Source organism: Asterias rubens, chromosome 8, assembly GCF_902459465.1.
Source record: "Asterias rubens chromosome 8, eAstRub1.3, whole genome shotgun sequence".
Lineage (NCBI taxonomy): Eukaryota > Metazoa > Echinodermata > Asteroidea > Forcipulatida > Asteriidae > Asterias > Asterias rubens.
In genome coordinates, this window is record NC_047069.1 from 11,670,000 (window position 1) to 11,689,804 (window position 19,805).

The window sequence follows — 19,805 nt, forward strand, 5'->3', positions numbered from 1 at the left end:
AACAACATAAATTTTCGATATCGAGAATTACGGATTTATTTTAAACACATGTCATGACACGGCGAAACATGCGGAAACAAGGGTGGGGTTTCCCGTTATTTTCTCCCGACTCTGATGACCGATTGAGCCTAAATTTTCACAGGTTTGTTATTGTATATATAAGTTGTGATACACGAAGTGTGGGCCTTGGACAATACTGTTTACCGAACGTGTCCCATGGCTTTAACTTTGTTTCCAAAAAAATCGAAAGGAAACATTTCTCCTTATAACTGCTCTTTGTACAGACTTCTAATCTATAATTATAAAAGAAGCTCCCATCTCCGAGTTTGGAGAAAACCATGTTTAGCATTCGATACGAATGATGAAGTGTCCGCACATTTTTTGAAGCCAAGCTGTAAATTATTAATTCATGTCATTGTCCAATATTTACAAGACTTTATGGTCCTGCTGATATTCTCCCACTCATTGTATCGCATGACGAATTATGAAACAATTAGCAATTAACTTATCTGGTAAACGAAACCAGACGATCCGAGACAGCTTAACATTACATTCCTTCACTAAATCATTAAGAATTGCACACAGACATGTTCAGCATGTAATTAATAACCATGTACAACGACCATGCATGGTTGAATCATGACTATACCGGTATTCATCCATGGCCAACCGGTCTCACTGCAAAACGTAATTATCAGGCAATGGTTAAAAATAACCCATGCCTAGACCGTGACATCACTAATTGACAACACGGCTACATATGTTCCAGGGACTATTGTTAATATTGTATTGTGCCAACAATGATCATAACTCATAGTCCATGTTGATTCTACGCCGTTTACTCGGCAGCGAACTTGTGTGTTGATAACAATGTTACTATTCAACAAACATTCAACAATTAAAATGTGCTTATCGAGCCGTGTATGTTGACAACAATGTGCAACGTACAGCGTAAGTGTGAAGTTAGTGACAATGTTAAACATGTACGTACATGAAATCACCATGAATAGAATGTAAGATTAATAATTCATAAAAGAACTGGTGGGTATTTTTTATTTGGTGTTCGTTTTATTTTGTCTTTTTGTGTAGTGGTGTTTTTCGGTGTCGTATTTTTGGTGGAGTCGGTGACAAAGTTACATGTAGGCTTACAGGAAGTCACTATAAATAGGTTGTAAGATACGTAATTCATAAGAACGGGTTTATTTTGGTGTTCCTTTTCATTTGTCTGTTATTTTGAGTGGGGGTTTCCGGTGTCGTTATTTTGGGCGACCCGTTACCGTATGTGACCATGACGCATCTGTAAATATTAGGCTGATTTTGATAAAGTTACTCATCACTGTTGGCGCTCGCTACCCCAAACAAAACACGGAGTACGAAAATGTAAGGGAAAAGCGAAATCATATACCCTCGTGAAAACTTACCATGGAGATGAGAACATTGTGTGACCACAAACAAAACTTTGTTCTTCCTCCATGTCCAAACTAAAGGTGTACAATTGGGTCTTTGCTCACGGCAACATTCTGTATTGGTGTCTTAAAGGGAAGGTACATGTTTGGTAATTACTCAAAACGAATGTTAACTTAAAAACTGACTTGGTAACGAGCATTGGAGAGCTGTTGATAGTATAAAACATTGTGGGAAACGACTCCCCCTGAAGTAACGTAGTTTTTCAGAAAGAGGTAGTTTCTCACTAAAATAATAACAGACTTCTAGCTAGATGACTTTTATTCTTCTCTAAAAGCACACAAATTTTCACAGGCTTGTTATTTTATGCTTATGATGGGATACACTAAGTGAGAACACTGGTCTTTGACCATTACCAAACGTGTGCAGTGCCTTTAATATTCTATTGTTTGATTAATGACGCCATTAATATAGACTGGTAGCGACTGCGACAGACGTCTAGTCTGACAAATGACAATTTACAAAATTAGAGCCAAGCAGTCGGAATTGATTATGTTTCAGCATTCGTAAACACGGGCGCCTGGGAAAAACAATACAATTTGTTCTGGGGTTTTTAAATACCATAAGTTTTTGTTCTTTCCAGGACCTAATTATTTCATAGAGCTGCTTAAACATGATGTTGTGTTTTAAAATGTTTTTCTAAGCAAAAACAAGCAGAACCCCAGAGTACAGTACACGTCCGTGACATAGTTTGGCTCAGGTCTATTTCTCTATACAGACTGGGTGACCATGGAACAATGGGGGTGACCTATTTATGAATTTAATAGTGCACTAGTTTCCGTGCTCTGTTTTATAAACATGGAGCAATGCTGAAGAAACAGTCTGATGTCATCCTAACAAAGGCTTAATTACATTCCGGGTCACGATAGTCGATACAAAAAATGACCCAGCTGACCCGTTGCCCGTTGGGTCACGGTTTTTAATGGAATGTAGTTTGTTTCAACAACAAAAATGAACGCGAAATTATCACACACAAAAAAACACATTAATATTGGTCAGAATGCAGTGACAGCCGGTCGGTTACACAACCACAGTCAAGATACACACTTGATTCAGAGAAAACGCAAACTTGCTCCGTGTTTAACTACATTTACTTAGTGAATATAACCACTTGAAATCAAAAAGAGTTAACCCCCCAAAAAGAAGTAACTTACATACTACACGTCGTCACAATATCAGTACAAAATCGTATTTCCAGCAGCAAGAACCATTGGAAGAATAATCCATATCGTGCACAAACTCACATAGAAGTTCACAGCTGTGATGTCCACCCTATGAAAGCTCTTTATTGCTCCACGATCTCACAAACCACTGCTTCAAACCATAGATTGTTCTTTACACGCAAAGCCCTGTACAAGATCCTTTCTTAAAACAATATGCCCACAGCATGTCACATGGATAGGTTGTTGTGTCAGCTATATTTGAACCTCCACTGCACGACTTCATCATCAAGAAACTCCACTGCATCTGCCCTCAAAATTCAAATAGCAATGTTTCATACTAGTTACTACATCAGTTGAGCTTCAAATTCCAACCCGAGTCCACCAAATCCTATGCGGTCATAATCCAATGTGAAAACCCATGATGGAAAACAGCTACATATCTGCAAACTATTAGAGACCCTCGCTGGGTGCGCACAGTGAACGATATAGAGATCCTCCTTCAGTGGACACGAACGCAAATCTGAAGGTTCAAAAACCCCTGCAACAACCGCCTTCAACAAGGAAACTGTGTTCTTCACAGACCAGCCTTTATTATATTGTTCATATATGTGTGCAATCAAGAAAAAAATCCTATTAGCAAATTGCGGTTCGCTAATAATAATAGAAAACAAAACCAAGCAAGCGATACTTCCTGGCGAGCTATCAGTGAAACGCTTACGCCCACAATTGCAGCAAATAAGTTTCCCTTTTTTTCACCCAAAATGCATAAATAACCACATCAGAAAATTGATTGAACAACCACAGAAACTTTCCTTACGAGCCCGCGGGCGGGAGACCTGTTACCACACTATCAGGTTATCACATAATTTGCTATCAAACAACCGCTCCTGTGTTCGCTGCCACAAGTGGTACCCTTGTTCTTGGCGGCTTTTGTAAGCCCACGTTAGATTATAACGATTATAATAGGCCTGTGTTAATCGAGTGTAAATCTTACGGCGTTGACAGCAGTATTGAGAAGAGAAATGATGCATGAGAGAAATTCTTGGAATAAACAATATATTGCCAGCATTATGAACCCTTACTCTGTATGATATGAAGCCCCTTTCACACGAAAACGACTTAGCAATGGTCCCTTGCTAATTTGTAATATGGTTGTAAAATTTTACAAAATGTATTTCGTGTGAAAGCGACAACAATTTTGTGGGTGTCCAAGGTCCCTTGTAAAATACATTTCCAGTACACACAACCATTCCAATAAGGAAATACGTGTACACAGAACCATTCAAATAAGGAAATACGTGTATACAGAACCATTCCAATAAGGAATTACGTGTACACAGAACCGTTTCAATCAGGACGTGTACACCCATTCCAATAAGGAACTGGGAACTTTCAGTTTAGTTATGAGGTTATCGAATACCAGGATTTGTTCTAATTAAGAGCATAATAAAATTTGAAATCATGGCTGGTTTTTACATTTATACTGGGGAAATAAAATAAAAAAAGATTGCGACGTGTCCGTAGTCAACCATAGCGGGTCAATGGGCTCGCACCAATTAGCAGTGGAACTCTCTGACCCGAAGCCACGCAACGTCGCCATGCTTACGGATAGACCTTTTTCATGCTGTCTCCATCTTGGTCATGCTCCTTGTATCGAATAACAATAACGAAAGCTACAAAATACATTCTCTTAACATAGGAACCAGACTGTTTGTTTTCTTACAGCCTCGGTTTGGTTACATTGATATCAATGGGACAAATTCAATATGGCTGTCTATTGGCCAGTTTGGGTGGTGCTGTGGGTGGCAATTCATGGCAGAGCAGTGGAATTCTTTGACCCGAAGCCACATAACGTCGCCATGTTTACGGATTGAGTAGTTTGGGTGGTGCCGTGGCATTTCATGGCAGACAGGGTTGTATTGTGGGCAACCTTCCCTCCGTAGTGCATGGATGAAGGTAGACTTGATGACAAGTCGTTAGGCGCTGCCTATTTGTCTGCCGTTCATGCAACAGTCACCGACAGTGCGATTATACACATGCAACGGTCGTAGGTAGCGCGTGGCAGTAATTGCGACTGACTCACACACACATACTGAGATCGAGGGTGAGTGTACCGTCCCCGTAGCTACACCGCGCTGTAACTACATCGCGCTTAACAATTACCGTCTTGACTTCAAGACTAGGATGAAGGCCTTTCTGTTCATTGTGTACCGCAGCGGTGTAATCGTTTGATATCAAAATTGGTATGTATATATTATTCTAATTTAATTATCAACATCATTCAAGTAAATAGATGTTGAACCGGTGCCCGCTAAGATTCGAACTGCCCCTATAGATTGGGCAATCTCTGTGGTCAAGAATGACAAAGGTGGTGGGTTCGAATCCAATCAAACTACTACATGGTACATGCCTGTGGATTTTGTCCACAAATCAATTCAATTCTTATAAATTGCAATGCAATATGCAATGTGACATAGTATACAAAAAGGGTATGTAAATCGATGAAGGGATTGTACATCTCCCATGTAAAATCGACAACATCTCACCGGTCAGGAAAGTCCTTGGAAAGTCCTTTCACCAAATCCACTGACAGTGTATCATCTATATCAATGAATACAAACACCTTATACAGTTTCTTGACATGCTATCTAATGGGTCTCACCTGTTCGAATATTGTATTGAAGACATCTACGGGGTTGTTGAGATCGACCCCCTGTGGTACGCTGAATTGCTCCTCATCATTTACTTTAGTCTCGTCAAAATATTCCAACTGTTCGATAAGATCGCCATCTTCGGTCTCAGATTTTCTGAAAGAAGGAGAAGACGAAGAGAAATTTGTCCTGATGAACTTACTCTCATATAATACTAGTTTTTGCAACTTTGCTCAGTCGGTCATCAGAGACACGAGAAAATAGTGTAAATAATTGATGGCAACTTTTGGTCAAATCTCATCAAGCTCTATAGGTGTTTTTTCATGTACAATGTTCCGCTGGTCAAATGCCAATTCTGCAGACCAGTCAAAATTATGTCAAAGTGGTCCGGCAGGAAAATCCATTCCCCCCCCCCCCCCCCCCCCCCTAAAACAAAACAAAAACAACAACTATAAACCACTGTTTGCCCTGATTGTTTTACATAATGTTTTCTAACTTGGGTACCATGGAAATGATAAAAAGCTGGAGGACCAACTCTTCCCGCTGGCTGGTCACCCCCTGCAAATCATTACACTGCACACGCCCCCTGAGAGAAAAACGCATATGTTTTTGTTTTGGGTCATTTATTTGAGTTGGTCGAACTCTGAGCCAATGTCTTAAACTGTTCAAGGAGAAAGGGAGCAAAGGAGCAAATTTCAATTATTATTCCAATCCTCAAGTTCCACGAAGTAGTAAGTGTTATTGATGTTTGCCAGGCCTGTATGCTTGGTTTTTTGAAAGGGCAAGGGCACCAAGGCATTTTCTTCTGTGTAAAGGGCATCCTATGATGAAATTGCAAATTTGTACTGGATCATTTCGAGGGCACCGAGGCAATGACCAGGGGACACGGGGGCAATCGCCTTCGTTTCCTCGGTGATGTTTCAGGCATGTTTCTTCGATGGAACACATTGATTTCACCGCTCTCTTTTTGGCGGTGACGGGTAGGTTGCGGCAGATAAGAGCCCACCTCCCATTTTGTCACACGTTTGTTTGTTTGTTTGTTTGTTTATTAGACAATCTCCACAGAATTCTATAAAATACAACAATTGGACAAAAACAGATAAAAAATACAAGGGAAAAGACATTTGAATCTGAGGAATTGTCGAGGATAACACAAAAAAGCTAAAATAAGCTTATTTCCATTGTGGTCCTCTATACAAAATAAAAATGCAGAAACACTGAAGACACATTAAAATACAAGTATAAAACTATGACTAGAAAATTGCACATGAAATAAAACAAATGGAATAGGCGACCAAGACACCCAACAACAAACAAATTGATTCGTGTCACCTGGCCCGGCCACTGTGTCACCACGAAAACATTTAAACTCAAAACAGACCACAATTAAATTTCCACAACAAAACCTTAATTGTGGCACTTTTAATGAAAGCCAGGGGGAAAGTTGGGGTTAAACCACAAGCTGATAACCTTGAACCCATCAGATAGCAGTGCTAGAAACCACGCGCAATGAGATTGTGACGTACCGGGTACCCGCAAGCAACCTCCTTCCCAGGGGGTTAAACAAAAATCAGACTTTTCGAGGAATGATGACAGCTTTTGATTCCCTGAAAGTTTTCATGCCGGGTTAATGTGAAGCAGGGGTTTATTTTGCAATAATCTCACTATGGGTCAAGCTTTGCTTTGGGTACGAAACTCCCTGACCCAATTACTGAGAACACAATTTAGTCAAAATGCACAATTAATAATAGGCTACTAGTACACTAGATTTGGTGCTACTTGTGACGTCGTAAGAATGTGGAAGTGGGGCTAATTATTCAAATGGTGAAAATACACAACTAGTAGATTTGAGCTATAGAATATAACCCAAGTGCCGTATGAATGAACGAGAATGTGTGAATTTGTCATGTAAACACTGGTAACCGATAGTGGGTACAATAGGTCAGCCTAAAGTAAAGATGTCACCATAATTGCTAGTCAACATAACCTTGATTTCAGACCTAAACGCCTCTCCTAATATTTGTGCATGAGGTACGTCACAAATGTAACCCATATAATGCAGTTTTTTATGCGCCTTTTGACTATGCCAGCAATATTTTTTATCCAGGTTTTTTTGTTCTCGCAACTTTTAGAACAATTTGTTTTATACGTTGTAAATATTTGTCTCTCCTTAAATCAATTATTTCTTAAATGTGTAATAGTGTGATTTTTTCTTATTTTTAATCTCTGTATATTTTCCTGTAATTCGACCTCCGGTCGCCATGGGAATTTGTTTTTAAATAATTAACCAATAGCGAATGAAAAACGATGGGCTACAGGCGCAGCCACTGCAAGTGATGGGGACGTGCGCCCATAGCCTCATTTTGGGTAAGACTTATGACGTAATGCATGAATATTAAGAGAGGCGTATAGGGATCAGACTACTCTTATGTTCCCCTTCCTATACGGGCCCAAAAGGCGTCTTCGAAACCACGCCCCCGGTATAAGGCTTCGGCTAGTTCAGACAAGTCAAGTTCAAAACTCCCGTGCAGCACACGTTTAATATTTTAGGTTGGATCTTGCTAATAACAACACACTAAAACTCCACTCACAGTTATCTATATTGCAGTGTTTCAAAAGAATAGGTTACCCCACGTAGCTTGGTGTTCTTAACGCACTACGAAAACAAAACAACTCCCACTTTGACACAAACCTCATTAAAATTACTTGGACAAATCGAAATGAAATGGATGGCGCCTACAGAAGACCAAAAGTCAAGGTTCTCCAAAGTTTTCTTTGACCGGCTCTTTTAGTGTTGACTTGCCCCCTCTGACATTTGGAAACGCAACCCTAAAACAGAATCCCCCACCTGCTAAGAGCGGTGCGTTGAGATGTTTTATTGAATTGGATCTCACGGACGGATACAAATCAATTTACTTGTCCATTCCAATTAGATGTGTAAATCTCTTTGGATGATTTTTATGCCTGTAAGTTCAACATATCAGTTTGATTGTGGTTGGATGTTAAGATGGGTTATGTAAGAGCATTTCCTTCCTCAGAAAACAACCAGTCTGGTCATGTCTTCTAATGTGTACTCAAGAACAATCATGGTCTTACTACACTAAAACCCATCGTAGTCAGAAAAGAAACCATATGATCAAACACAATCATGATTTGCACCAAATTCATAGACTTGGCAAGTCCCTCCGAGCCGGTCGATGATGCGCCCTCTAACGCCAAATCTAGACTTCGCTATTCTCCTTTCCAATGTCACTTCACATCAATTTATTTGCACTTTTAGAAAATGCTGAAATGCCTGACCCAGTGAGAAGCATTTTTTGGGCCTACAGCCCCTAATTCTTCCGAATCCTTCATTTCGGCAAAGAGGACATAGTTTGTAATAAATTTAGTGTTTGTGTCCGTAATAAAAATGATACGCAAGACCCCAATCTCATATTAATGGAGGGGGGGGTACCGAAGGCTTGATTTGACAGAGATATAGTTTAAAACCATATATTTGATACCAAACAGGTCATTATTATATTGTGGATCATGGAATGATGGGCAGCGTTGCTTAGCTAGGACAACCATTTTATCAAGTGGTTAAGACAATCGTCGTAAACCCTTTCCCTTCCCTCTAAACCTCCGTTGCCTGTGAGTATACGGTGCCAAGTAACAGAATGCTTGGGGAGTGGGACTGATGAGGATGTTCAACAAAATTAAATTGTGAAGATTTCAAATCAAACATTCACATAATAACGTGCGTGTAATGCACATAATAATTGCCTCACCGCCAAAAAAACAACCAAACAATTAGTCAACAAATGTCACCACCGTCCACCAATGCCAAACATAAACCAATCCAAAGTTCTTCAGTAAATCAATAAGCCAAGTGGAATTACACTTCTCAATAAATAATTCATACACATACCAAGTTAATCTCGTCAGATAACAAACTATCAATCTATCTTTCTTCACGACCACTGCTTTACCCCTTTGACGCTATAGTATTATTATTACCAAGAGCAACACCATGATCTTATCCCAGGAATTCCTCCACGGTCACCGGCCTTAAAATAACCCTCCAGCCCCGGCACTCTCTAACCCTACCCCATTCAGACCCACGCAAGCACCCTTCAGTGACCTCTGCATAAACTGAGTGACATTAAATTCTGCTCGCTCTCGCTCTCTCTCTCTCTCTCTCTCTCTCTCTCTCTCTCTCTCTCTCTCTCTCTCTCTCTCTCTCTCTCTCTCTCTCTCTCTCTCTCTCTCTCTCTCTCTCTCTCTCTCTCTCTCTCTCTCTCTCTCTCTCTCTCTCTCTCTCTCTCTCTCTCTCTCTCTCTCTCTCTCTCTCTCTCTCTCTCTCTCTCTCTCTCTCTCTCTCTCTCTCTCTCTCTCTCTCTCTCTCTCTCTCTCCTCTCTCTCTCTCTCTCTCTCTCTCTCTCTCTCTCTCTCTCTCTCTCTCTCTCTCTCTCTCTCTCTCTCTCTCTCTCTCTCTCTCTCTCTCTCTCTCTCTCTCTCTCTCTCTCTCTCTCTCTCTCTCTCTCTCTCTCTAGGAAGGTATCAATATCTCAAGTAGAGCCGAATAATGCCTTTGAACAATCTTTCTTTGTGTGAAAGACCTTTTTCAAATGGGCAGCTAAATGAGATTTACAAGTTAAAGGTCAGGCTAAACTTGACTGGTGGTTAATGTTGGGGTCATGCTTAAAAAGGTTCACATAAACATCACTCACATTATTAGGGGCATTGATGTTGCGATATATGTATTTTATCAAAAATATTACAACATAATAATAATAAATAAATCCCTTGGTTTTCGTTTAATTTCATGACAGATCACGGTCCCACTTAGTAAGGGCAAATTTTCCTCTTGACCAAATGGCGTATATTCCGATGGTTGCGACTCTAGAAGCACATTAGAGGCAGTGGACACTATTGGTAATTGTCAAAGATCAGTCTTCTCACTTGGTGTGTATCTCAACATAATATGCATAAAATAACAAACCTTTGAAAATTGCAGCTCAATCGGTCATCGAAGTTGCGAGATAATAATGAAAGAAAAATAACACTTGTCACACGAAGTTGTGTGCGTTTAGATGGTTGATTTCACAACTTCAAGTTCTAAATCTGAGGTCTCGAAATCAAATTCGTGGAAAATTACTTCTTTCTCGGAAACTATGGCACTTCAGAGGGTGCCGTTTCTCACAATGTTTTATACCATCAACCTCTCCCTATTACTTGTCACCAAGAAAGGTTTTATGCTAATAATTATTTTGAGTAATTACCAATAGTGTCCACTGCCTTTAATGTGGGCTTTTAAAATTCTCACTAATTACAACATACATGTACTGTAAATGCTATCGTCCGTGAAAAACTCTTTTAAAGTATAGGGAGCAATTCCGAACAGCAACATTGTATTCGATTTCAAGGCAAAGTTTTACCCCTTTAAGCCTGAATTCGTGACCTTATCTCATGGCCATGTGTTAGGGCATAGTTAGAGTAATTGCATAAACTGTTGAAATGTATTCAATTTACGAAACGCAGCTGAACCCCTGGGTGTACTAGGTCTGCCTAATGTGCCCCTATAAAATGGCCGCACGTATCTCTTTCAACTGCATTATCAATACAAATAATCGGGGTCACCTTTTCTTGAATTTAGGGTTTTCTGTTACTTCGGTCATACTTGGGTCAAGAACAAGAAGCATTGATGTAGAACCAAATTGGGGAATAGTGAAACTCAAAATGTTGAATTATGTTAAAGGAACACGTTGCCTTGGATCGGACGAGTTGGTCTATTAAAAGCGTTTGAAACCGTTTGTTATGAAATGCACATGGTTAAAAAGATGTTTTAAAAGTAGAATATAATGATCCACACAAGTATCACGCGAAATTGCACGGTTTTCCTTTTACGACGCGAACTATCACGGTCGGCCATTTATGGGAGTAAAAATTTTGACTCCCATAAATGGCCGACCGTGTTAGTCGACAGGATAAAAAGAAAACCACGCAATTTCGAGGCATATTTGTGTAGATCATTGTATTCTACTTTTACAATATCTTTCTCACCATATACATTTTACAACAAACGGTTACAGAACGCTTTTCAAAGACCAACTCGACCGATCCAAGGCAACGTGTTCCTTTAATTTGTTGCTCAATGGATAGTTTTTATTGCAGTATTTGAAGATCAGGGCCCAATTTCATAGCAGAAAATACAGCTCAACAATTTTCTGCATAGCAGAAATGAAAAATGGGATTTGAAACTTTGCACGGTGGAAATACGATATGGAAAGGTTTGCGGTAACACCATGTAATGACTATCTCTCAATGAGTTGGGGTGGTTCTAAAAAGAAATGAGAAGGATACCAGACACAAATTGTACACGTGGCATGGTGTTTTGGCTGGTCACCCCGTTCTGGTAAGAATGATGTTGTTGTGCTGAGCTTTGAAATTGGGCTCTGGCACGAAACTGCGGCTTGCCATAACAAGAGGAAAGTGATACACACACAAAGAAATTGTACTGTGCATTTAAATTTTTGGTGCGAATCTTATTCAATTTGTTTTTTAATTTCTACAATTCAAAATTAACATAATTAGTTCCCATTCCGGACATTGAAGGGACACATTTTCTCATTCAATCGGTCCAGTTTGTTGACATTGGAAATTAGGCCTACATGTTCACTCAGTGGTCTACTGCCTGGCTAAATGCCAGTCAAAACACCTGTGGACCAGTCAGAATTCTGTCCAAGTGGTCAATCTGACTAGTTCAGTGTTGAAAAGCATATTTCATTCGAAGTAATGACTTGTGAAAAAGGCTGACGGGGCAGTGACATGAAAAGGTAACTGGTCCAATTGGCCAGAAGTTAAGGGCAAACCTGTGGATCATGTAGTCTATTTTATTCACAGATTGTTGTCGTCCAAAAACTGTAACTAATTTACAGTAACATGTACCATAATTTGAAGCACCTGTTTTCACTCGCAAGCAAATTTCACCCTAGAGCAAACCATCGTTAATATAAGAGTAACCAATATAAACAGTAAACTTTTTGTATAAAGAGTATATTCTGAAGTCCCTAATCCTCTTGGCCAGTCACTAAAAAGTTATTGGCAAACATAGTTATTGTTAATCATGTTTATTATTCACAGTTTGTTTTCTTCCGAAATTGTTGTTAATTTACAGGAACTTGTAGCATAATTTGAACCACCTGTTTAAAACAAATTAACTCGGAAAGTTTTCACCCGTAAGCAAATTTCATAAAGCGAACCATCGTTACAAAGAGCACGTAAAAACAATTTATAACAGTAAATAGTATACTCTGCAGCCCCGAAACCACATGTGTTCAAAAATATTACTGGAAATTTGTGCACGAACGCAAATCTCAAACTGACAATCCATACTGCAGTCGTACATGTTCGGCGAACCATCGTTGTACAGCGGACATCCAAAAAGAGATTCTCATTTTACGAGTACAGTCCCGAATCTCATTTCTGCTCATCTGTGTTTCTGTTTGTCTGTCTCTTATAACGACGTTCCTTGCTGTCTCTTATAACGACGTTCCTTGCTGTCTCTTATAACGACGTTCCTTGCTGTCTCTTATAACGACGTTCCTTGCTGTCTCTTATAACGACGTTGTCTCTTATAACGACGTTCCTTGGAACTTGGCCATTCTCCGGTCCCTTTTCCACGGTCTCAGTGACCTTGTTTTTGACGAGAGTCGACTGAACTTTGGCCTATATTTTATAGTTTCACCCAAAAATGATATTATTGATATAGTTTTAACTGCTTCATTTATTACCAAATGTTGCTGTTGGTTTTTGTTGATACTTTTATGTAACGGCCATAATTCCAGTGAGGTAACCAACAAGTGGGGCAGTGGTTCCCTCCCCTGAGGAATATCAGAAACTGTTGATTGTTGTCTCACACTCAGTAACATATCATTTGGGAGCTAAAAGGACATTTGAGTTGTAACTGCTTCATACCAAATATTACCAAATGTTGCTGTTGGTTTTTTGTTAATATTTAAACGGGCATTCCAGTGAGGTAACCCAACAAGTGGGGCAGTGGTACCTTCCCTAAGGTATATCAGAAACTGATGCTGTTTCTAACACTCAGTAACATATCATTTAGGAGCTAATATTTCAACATGGTGTGGATAACCTTCCTAGCCCTTGAAATGCAATTCACAAGAGTACTATAAACACACGGTATGTCCGTCCTTTTAGCTTCGACCATGAAAGCCTTTTTGTTTTATACCAACTTGTCCAAGTTCTGAATCCCAGGTGTCCGAAAAAACAAAGCGCGGTTTTGAGACTTGGTGGTATGTGATAGATGACGGTGCCGGCTGTGTTAAGTACCCTGTATGAAGGTCAGATCATCCAGCAGAAATTAAATATAGAAAATGGTTGTAGATTCAAACTATACTTTAAAGAAAATGAAGACGATTGAAATTTTCAAAGACTAGTTTCTGCACCGTTTGTGACCTAAAATACACCTGTACATGAAAAAAATGAACCAATGGCAGTCCAAGCTCAATCGGTCATCGGGTTTTGGACACTACATGTGTGCGATAAAGAACAATTGTTTTACTCATTTCTAACATTATAAGCAAAACTATCTCAAGGAAAGTTTCCTACTATGACCATCTTTATACCATTCAAATTATGTCAAATAGTGTCCACTGTCTTTAAAGTTTTACACACCCTTTAATTTAAATACAAAGTACTTGGTTGGTTCACGGTTGGTTATCGTTTACAAGCAAAAAAGGTGATATATTTCTCCTGAAGACAAGCAAAATCTGTTGCTTGAAACGTCGAGACCACAACGGTTCCTCTCAGCACTATATGTGGATTGGGTTTCCTCCCACACATTTAAAACTGAATCGTCCTCCCTTGTCTTTTCTCCATGGGGTTCTAGGCTAATTAGTACAGTGATTAAGTTTGCCTTTCTGTGAGTCATTGCCTTCACCGAAATAATAAATAAAAGGGAAATGAACCAACACATCTCCCAAAAAGAAATGCTATAAATGATTATGGTTGTACCCGTATTAGTTTACTAAACATCATTCACATACCAAGCTTCAAACACCACTCATTAAAGGCACTGGACACTATTGGTAATTGTCAAAGACCAGTCTCCTCACTTGGTGTATCTCAACATATGCATACAATAACAAACCTGTGAAAATTTGAGCTCCATTGGTCGTCGAAGTTGCGAGATAATAATGAAAGAAAAAAAACACCCTTGTCACATTGTGTGCTTTCAGATTACGAGACCTCAAATTAGTGGAAAATTACTTCTTTCTCGAAAACTACGTCACTACAGAGGGAGCCGTTTCTCATAATGTTTTATACTATCAACCTCTCCCCATTACTCGTTACCAAGTAAGGTTTTATGCGAATAATTATTTTGAGTAATTACCAATAGTGTCCACTGCCTTTAATTACCGAGTATGATCGTAGCCTGGGCTATAGAAAGATTATGCTTTCCTGAAAAGAAAAAAACATTCTGAAAAAAAAAATAAAAGTTCATGAAGTCGAGTCTTTTAAAAGACCCCATAAACATTTCGCGGCTCAATTCGATCGCAGCAATAAAAAATAAGGCTAAATAATAACAAAGTACGTCACAAAACATGGGCCAGTTAAAAAACATGATGGTTTAATGATTAAACATTACGATTATTGAAAGTTCTTCTTAATCTAGTGGAAAGCACATGATGAGCGCCACCAACGGTTGTGGAGAATGTCAACAGTGTTCATTTACAAAATTACCCTTTTATTATTTGCTGTGCTCTACATGCAGTATACAACATCGTGTTTTACCGTAGAGCACGCGATACAATTAACATTTAAAACATAAGATGATGTTAGGTCGCGTAAATCCGTTCGACATGCTAAAATAATTTTCGTAAAATTGTTTTACTCGTTTCTCAAAAACGACAGCATCCCAGCAAGTACTGTTAAGGGAAGCTTTCTACTTTCATTATCTTTAAACTGTGTAAGTTTAATGTAAATGTGTGGTGGTTTGTGTTTTGTGTCCTACAAAAAGTACCCAGCCCCTTTAAGCTTAAAAGGAACACGTTGTCTTGGATCGGACAAGCTGGTCTATAAAAAGCGTTTGTAACCGTTTTTTATAAAATGCACATGGTTGGAAAGATGTTTTAAAAGTAGAATACAATGATCCACACAAGCTTGCCTCGAAATTGGGTGGTTTTCCTTTTACTGTGCGAACTAACACGGTCGGCCATTAATTATGGGAGTCACAAATTTGACTCCCATAAATGGCCGACCGTGTTAGTCGACGAGGTAAAAGGAAAACCGTGCAATTTCGAGGCATGTTTATGTGGATCATTGTATTCTACTTTTAAAACATCTTTCTACCCACATGCATTTTATAAAAAAACGATTACGACGCTTTTCAAAGACCAACTCGACCGATCCAAGGCAACGTGTTCCTTTAAGATACGACTCTGGAGACGGAAATGTTTCAATGCCCATGGGTACGATATAATGTTTCCAAACCTTGTCAGAAGTAGCGATCGGTTGCTGTGTGACAAGCAACAGAGATGAGTGAAAAATGACCAAACCGTGCTCGGTGGTTGGAGTGAATATTATTGCACTGTATGAAATGATCAACGTGGTAGACCATGTAATGACCATAAAGAATGACCTTCTACATTCCAGGGAATTACTGGCAGGCAAGATGCAAAACACTGGTTATATGTCATAATAAGAAAATTAACCAAAGCCAAGGTTTTGAGAGGTGTTGTCTTTACAAATGTTGATGTTTATCTTCATAAAATTGAAGTTAAATGTGTTCTTACGTTGGTTGTGTACAAACCGTGCCTGCATAAAGTCCAGGCTCTGTGACTCTATTAAACATGTGGCGTCACAGGTTACATAAGTATAGTACACGAACTACGTCACAAAACTTGAGCCCGAACTTGATGTCAATTCGATAGATTGACTTTCGTTATGCATTCAAATGTCGAAGCAGTTGACTTGAGGGCACATATAATACACATTGTTAATAGACCTAAACACTGACTGGTTTAGACTCGACTAACTAAAATAACCAGCATGGGTTAGCCGAGGTACCTCCATGGTTTAGCTATTTAGTCCAGTTCATCCACGATACATATACAACTAGTTGTGTAATATGCACCGTACAAATGTGGCAAAGTTTGCGTATTTCTGTCAACATAAAGTCAAGTATGGACCCAATAAGTCTATTGGAAGACTGTGCTCCAGACAGTTCGTCAAGTGCAGTCGCATTGTGTTTATTTGTACAATGTTCCTGTCATTCAACATGACTCGAAGTCATGAAAGGTATTTGCCAACATTGGAAGAAAGGGTAACAGACTTATTCAGCAGAGAGCAGATAGGTTAGACCTCCCCTTTCAACTCAGTCATGTGTAAAAGGAGCCATGTGACTGGACTGTGAGACAGTTGGGAATCCCTAAGTATTGCAAATCGGGCATGTCTCCACACAGACATGTTGAATGCGCAGGTGACCCTTCTTGGTCATCCTGCACCGTCAAAATGCATATTTAATTTTTACTACACAAATCCATAATTGCCGCTTTTCCCAGAGCTGCGAGAAAGTATTGAACTACCGACCCTCTCGAAATCGCGAACATCCGGCGATTACATGTTGCGGGCACACCTCCAGAGTGATCTGGTGCAAATTTGAACCCCGTCACTGCCATCTTGGTTGTAATCGAGGATGTTGACCAAAACGCTGGCGTATTTTGTACACAGCTCAAAATCTTTTATTTTTTTAACCAACTTAGGATGTGAAGAAAGAAGGTGCATCTCAAAACACGTGTAGTTGTTATGTTAATTCTGGCTTCGGTTTCATTATGAGCAAAGTTCATACCAAGCACCCACCACTGAAATTATACCCGTACTAAAGAGCATTTGAAGGTCATTTGGACCACCTTTGTTCAGCCGATTACATGATGCAATCGAAATTAGCAACTATAAAAATCTCTGACAGAACGTAAATCGTTTTCGTGGTCTTTACTTTGGATGACACCCTGATGTTATGACATTTTGTAAGCAAGTTGATACTTTATGTTTGTGTTTATTGCTCTACCGTTGCATCCAGGGCTCAATCTCATGGAGCTGCTTAAGAAGAAAATTGTGCTTAACAATTTCCTGCTTAGCGGAAATGAGCAGGTTACCAGTCACAAACTGTACGAGTGACATGTTATTTTGGCTGGTAATCTTAATCTGGTATTAAGCATTATTACTGTGCTTAGCTACTGTTTGCGCTTAAGCAGCTCTATGAAATTGGGCCCAGAGCTCAATAACATTTGCTAAGCACAACCAAATTATGCTTACCGGACAAAAAGTTAACATCCCAAATGCCACATCCCAAATTTGTAACATCCTGCTCGTTTCTAAATTGTGAGGCAAAGTTTTCTTTTGAAGCAGATCTATGAAATTGGGACAACCAAAACCCGGAATAACCAAAACAAAACAGAAGAAATAAAAGCTCTTTAAACATGGGGCCATCGGGTGTAAATGACTTTCAACCTCCCCAAAAAACAAGGGGGTGTCTCTTTAAAAATTATTATCATCTTCATGACATTATGATCTGTCAAACAATAACAGAGAACAAACAACATGTGCACAAAGATTTGACCCGTGCGAGCGAAGTAAGCCATCCATCATGTATATTTTATTTTGTGTGTAAAGTATGTTTCTAAAACAATACTCGTGAAGTGATAGAAAGATAGCGCAAACCGCCCCATGTGTCACGTTCGCCACGTTTCTTGCACAGCTCAAACTGGCCCCCAGCGGTCTTCACTGGTTTCAAAACGCCCTTGCCGTGGGGTAAACGTAGTTGAGAGATCGTACCCGAACGTATTCAGATCAGCAGGGGTTTGGTTTAATTCGTCCCGTGTGGTCTAACACGCCTCAATTAAATATAATCACTTAATGTATAGAGGAAATATATTTTGTTTGTTTTAATAACATTGGTTTAGTGCTGAATGCCATGTTGAGGAACGAGCAGAATCAAATTTTCTGTGATGTACTCAGACCACGTACAAATGCAAAAAATGTGTGAACAGCAGCCACAACCATTCATGTGTACACTTTTTGCTTTCTCTATGAAAAAAAAACCCAAAATAAATAAATAAACAACAGATGAGAATTGGGTAACTTTGTGCAGATCTTAAATTTCATTTATGAGATTTGATAAGTGTGAACATTCCTGAACATTTGCTTGTGTGTCTGGGGTATCCCTCTTGATCTAGACCCGAATACTCCAAGATGTTACAATTCAGGATGTTGGCAGACCATGGAGGTAGGGGAGACTCTGTGAATCATCAGAGATACAACAGGGTTCTGGACACAATGTGGACTATTTCTTGAACCCTTTGGTAGTTGCTACACTTCTGCCAAGATAATTTGAAGGCCCAAAAAGATTTCTGAGAAAGTCATGAAGTCAGGAAAACAATCCTGAGGAATCCCACGTCTGATATATATTTGTTTTGTAGTGTAATTGTTTGCGTGCCGGTTTGCTCGTATACGTAGGACACTGGACACTATTGGTGATTGTCAAAGACCAGTCTTCTCACTTGGTGTTTCTCAACATACGCATAAAATAACAAACCTGTAGAAATTTGAGCTCAATTGGTCCACTGCCTTAAGATCAATGAAGAGGTCAGAGGGTGGCAACATTGGATATATTTGCTCTCCTAATTGGTTCCACCATGGTTCGACAAAGAAATAATACACCTTGAAAATGTGTGCTTTCAGATGCTTGATTTCGAGACCTCAAATTTTAATCATGTGGTGGAAATCAAATTCGTGGAAAATTACTCCTTTCTTGAAAACTACATTACTTCAGAGGGTGCCGTTTCTCACAATGTTTTACACTATCAACTTATCCCCACAATACTGGTAACCAAGAAAAGTTTTATGCTAATAACTATTTTGAGTAATTACCAATAGTGTCCACTGCCTTTAAGATCAACAAAGAGGCCCGAGGGTGGCAACATTAGACATATTTGCTCCATGGTTCCACCGAGGAGGAAGTAAAATGTTTCACATGACTCTTGTTTAGCTTTTTAGAGACTTGCAACTGATAAAAGGTTCATAAGTAAACTCCTCTCGAACCTGCTCGAACATCGAACTAGGGGAGGTTCGTTCCGCTGTCGTCTTCCGTCGTGGAGACGATAGAGAGCGGAACGAACATTATAGTACTACTACTAGCATTATGGTCCTCGCTCAATCATCAATGTTCTAGTAAAACCAAGCTACGCACGTAAATAACGTTGACTGAGAAGCTTCAGCTGACTCACAACATGATAATTTAAAAATGTCGATATGATATTAACCACTAAAAAGACCATAAACAAAATTGACTCACCTCAGATCCGACAGAACATCCAACAGTTTCAGCCCTGCATCAGGGAAAGAAGTGGAAGATTCGTGCATTATTAAATATCCAGGTATTCAAAATGAGAAACACCATTAAAAACGGAGTGTTACTGTTTTAGTTATTGGAACATATTGTTGACGCAACAAACGGTTCTGT

General features: G+C 39.4%; 1 protein-coding gene across 1 annotated transcript in view; it reads right to left on the bottom strand.

Annotated features, from left to right (window-relative positions):
- Positions 1-19,805, bottom strand: part of LOC117293584 (formin-J-like) — a 53,945-nt gene that overhangs the window by 25,900 nt on the left and 8,240 nt on the right. Inside the window, exons 3-4 of the mRNA XM_033775943.1 lie at positions 19,638-19,671; positions 5,290-5,434 (exon numbers count right to left, since the gene is read on the bottom strand). Coding sequence (XP_033631834.1) covers positions 5,290-5,434; positions 19,638-19,671 — 179 coding nt within the window. The remainder of the gene's footprint in view (positions 1-5,289; positions 5,435-19,637; positions 19,672-19,805) is intronic.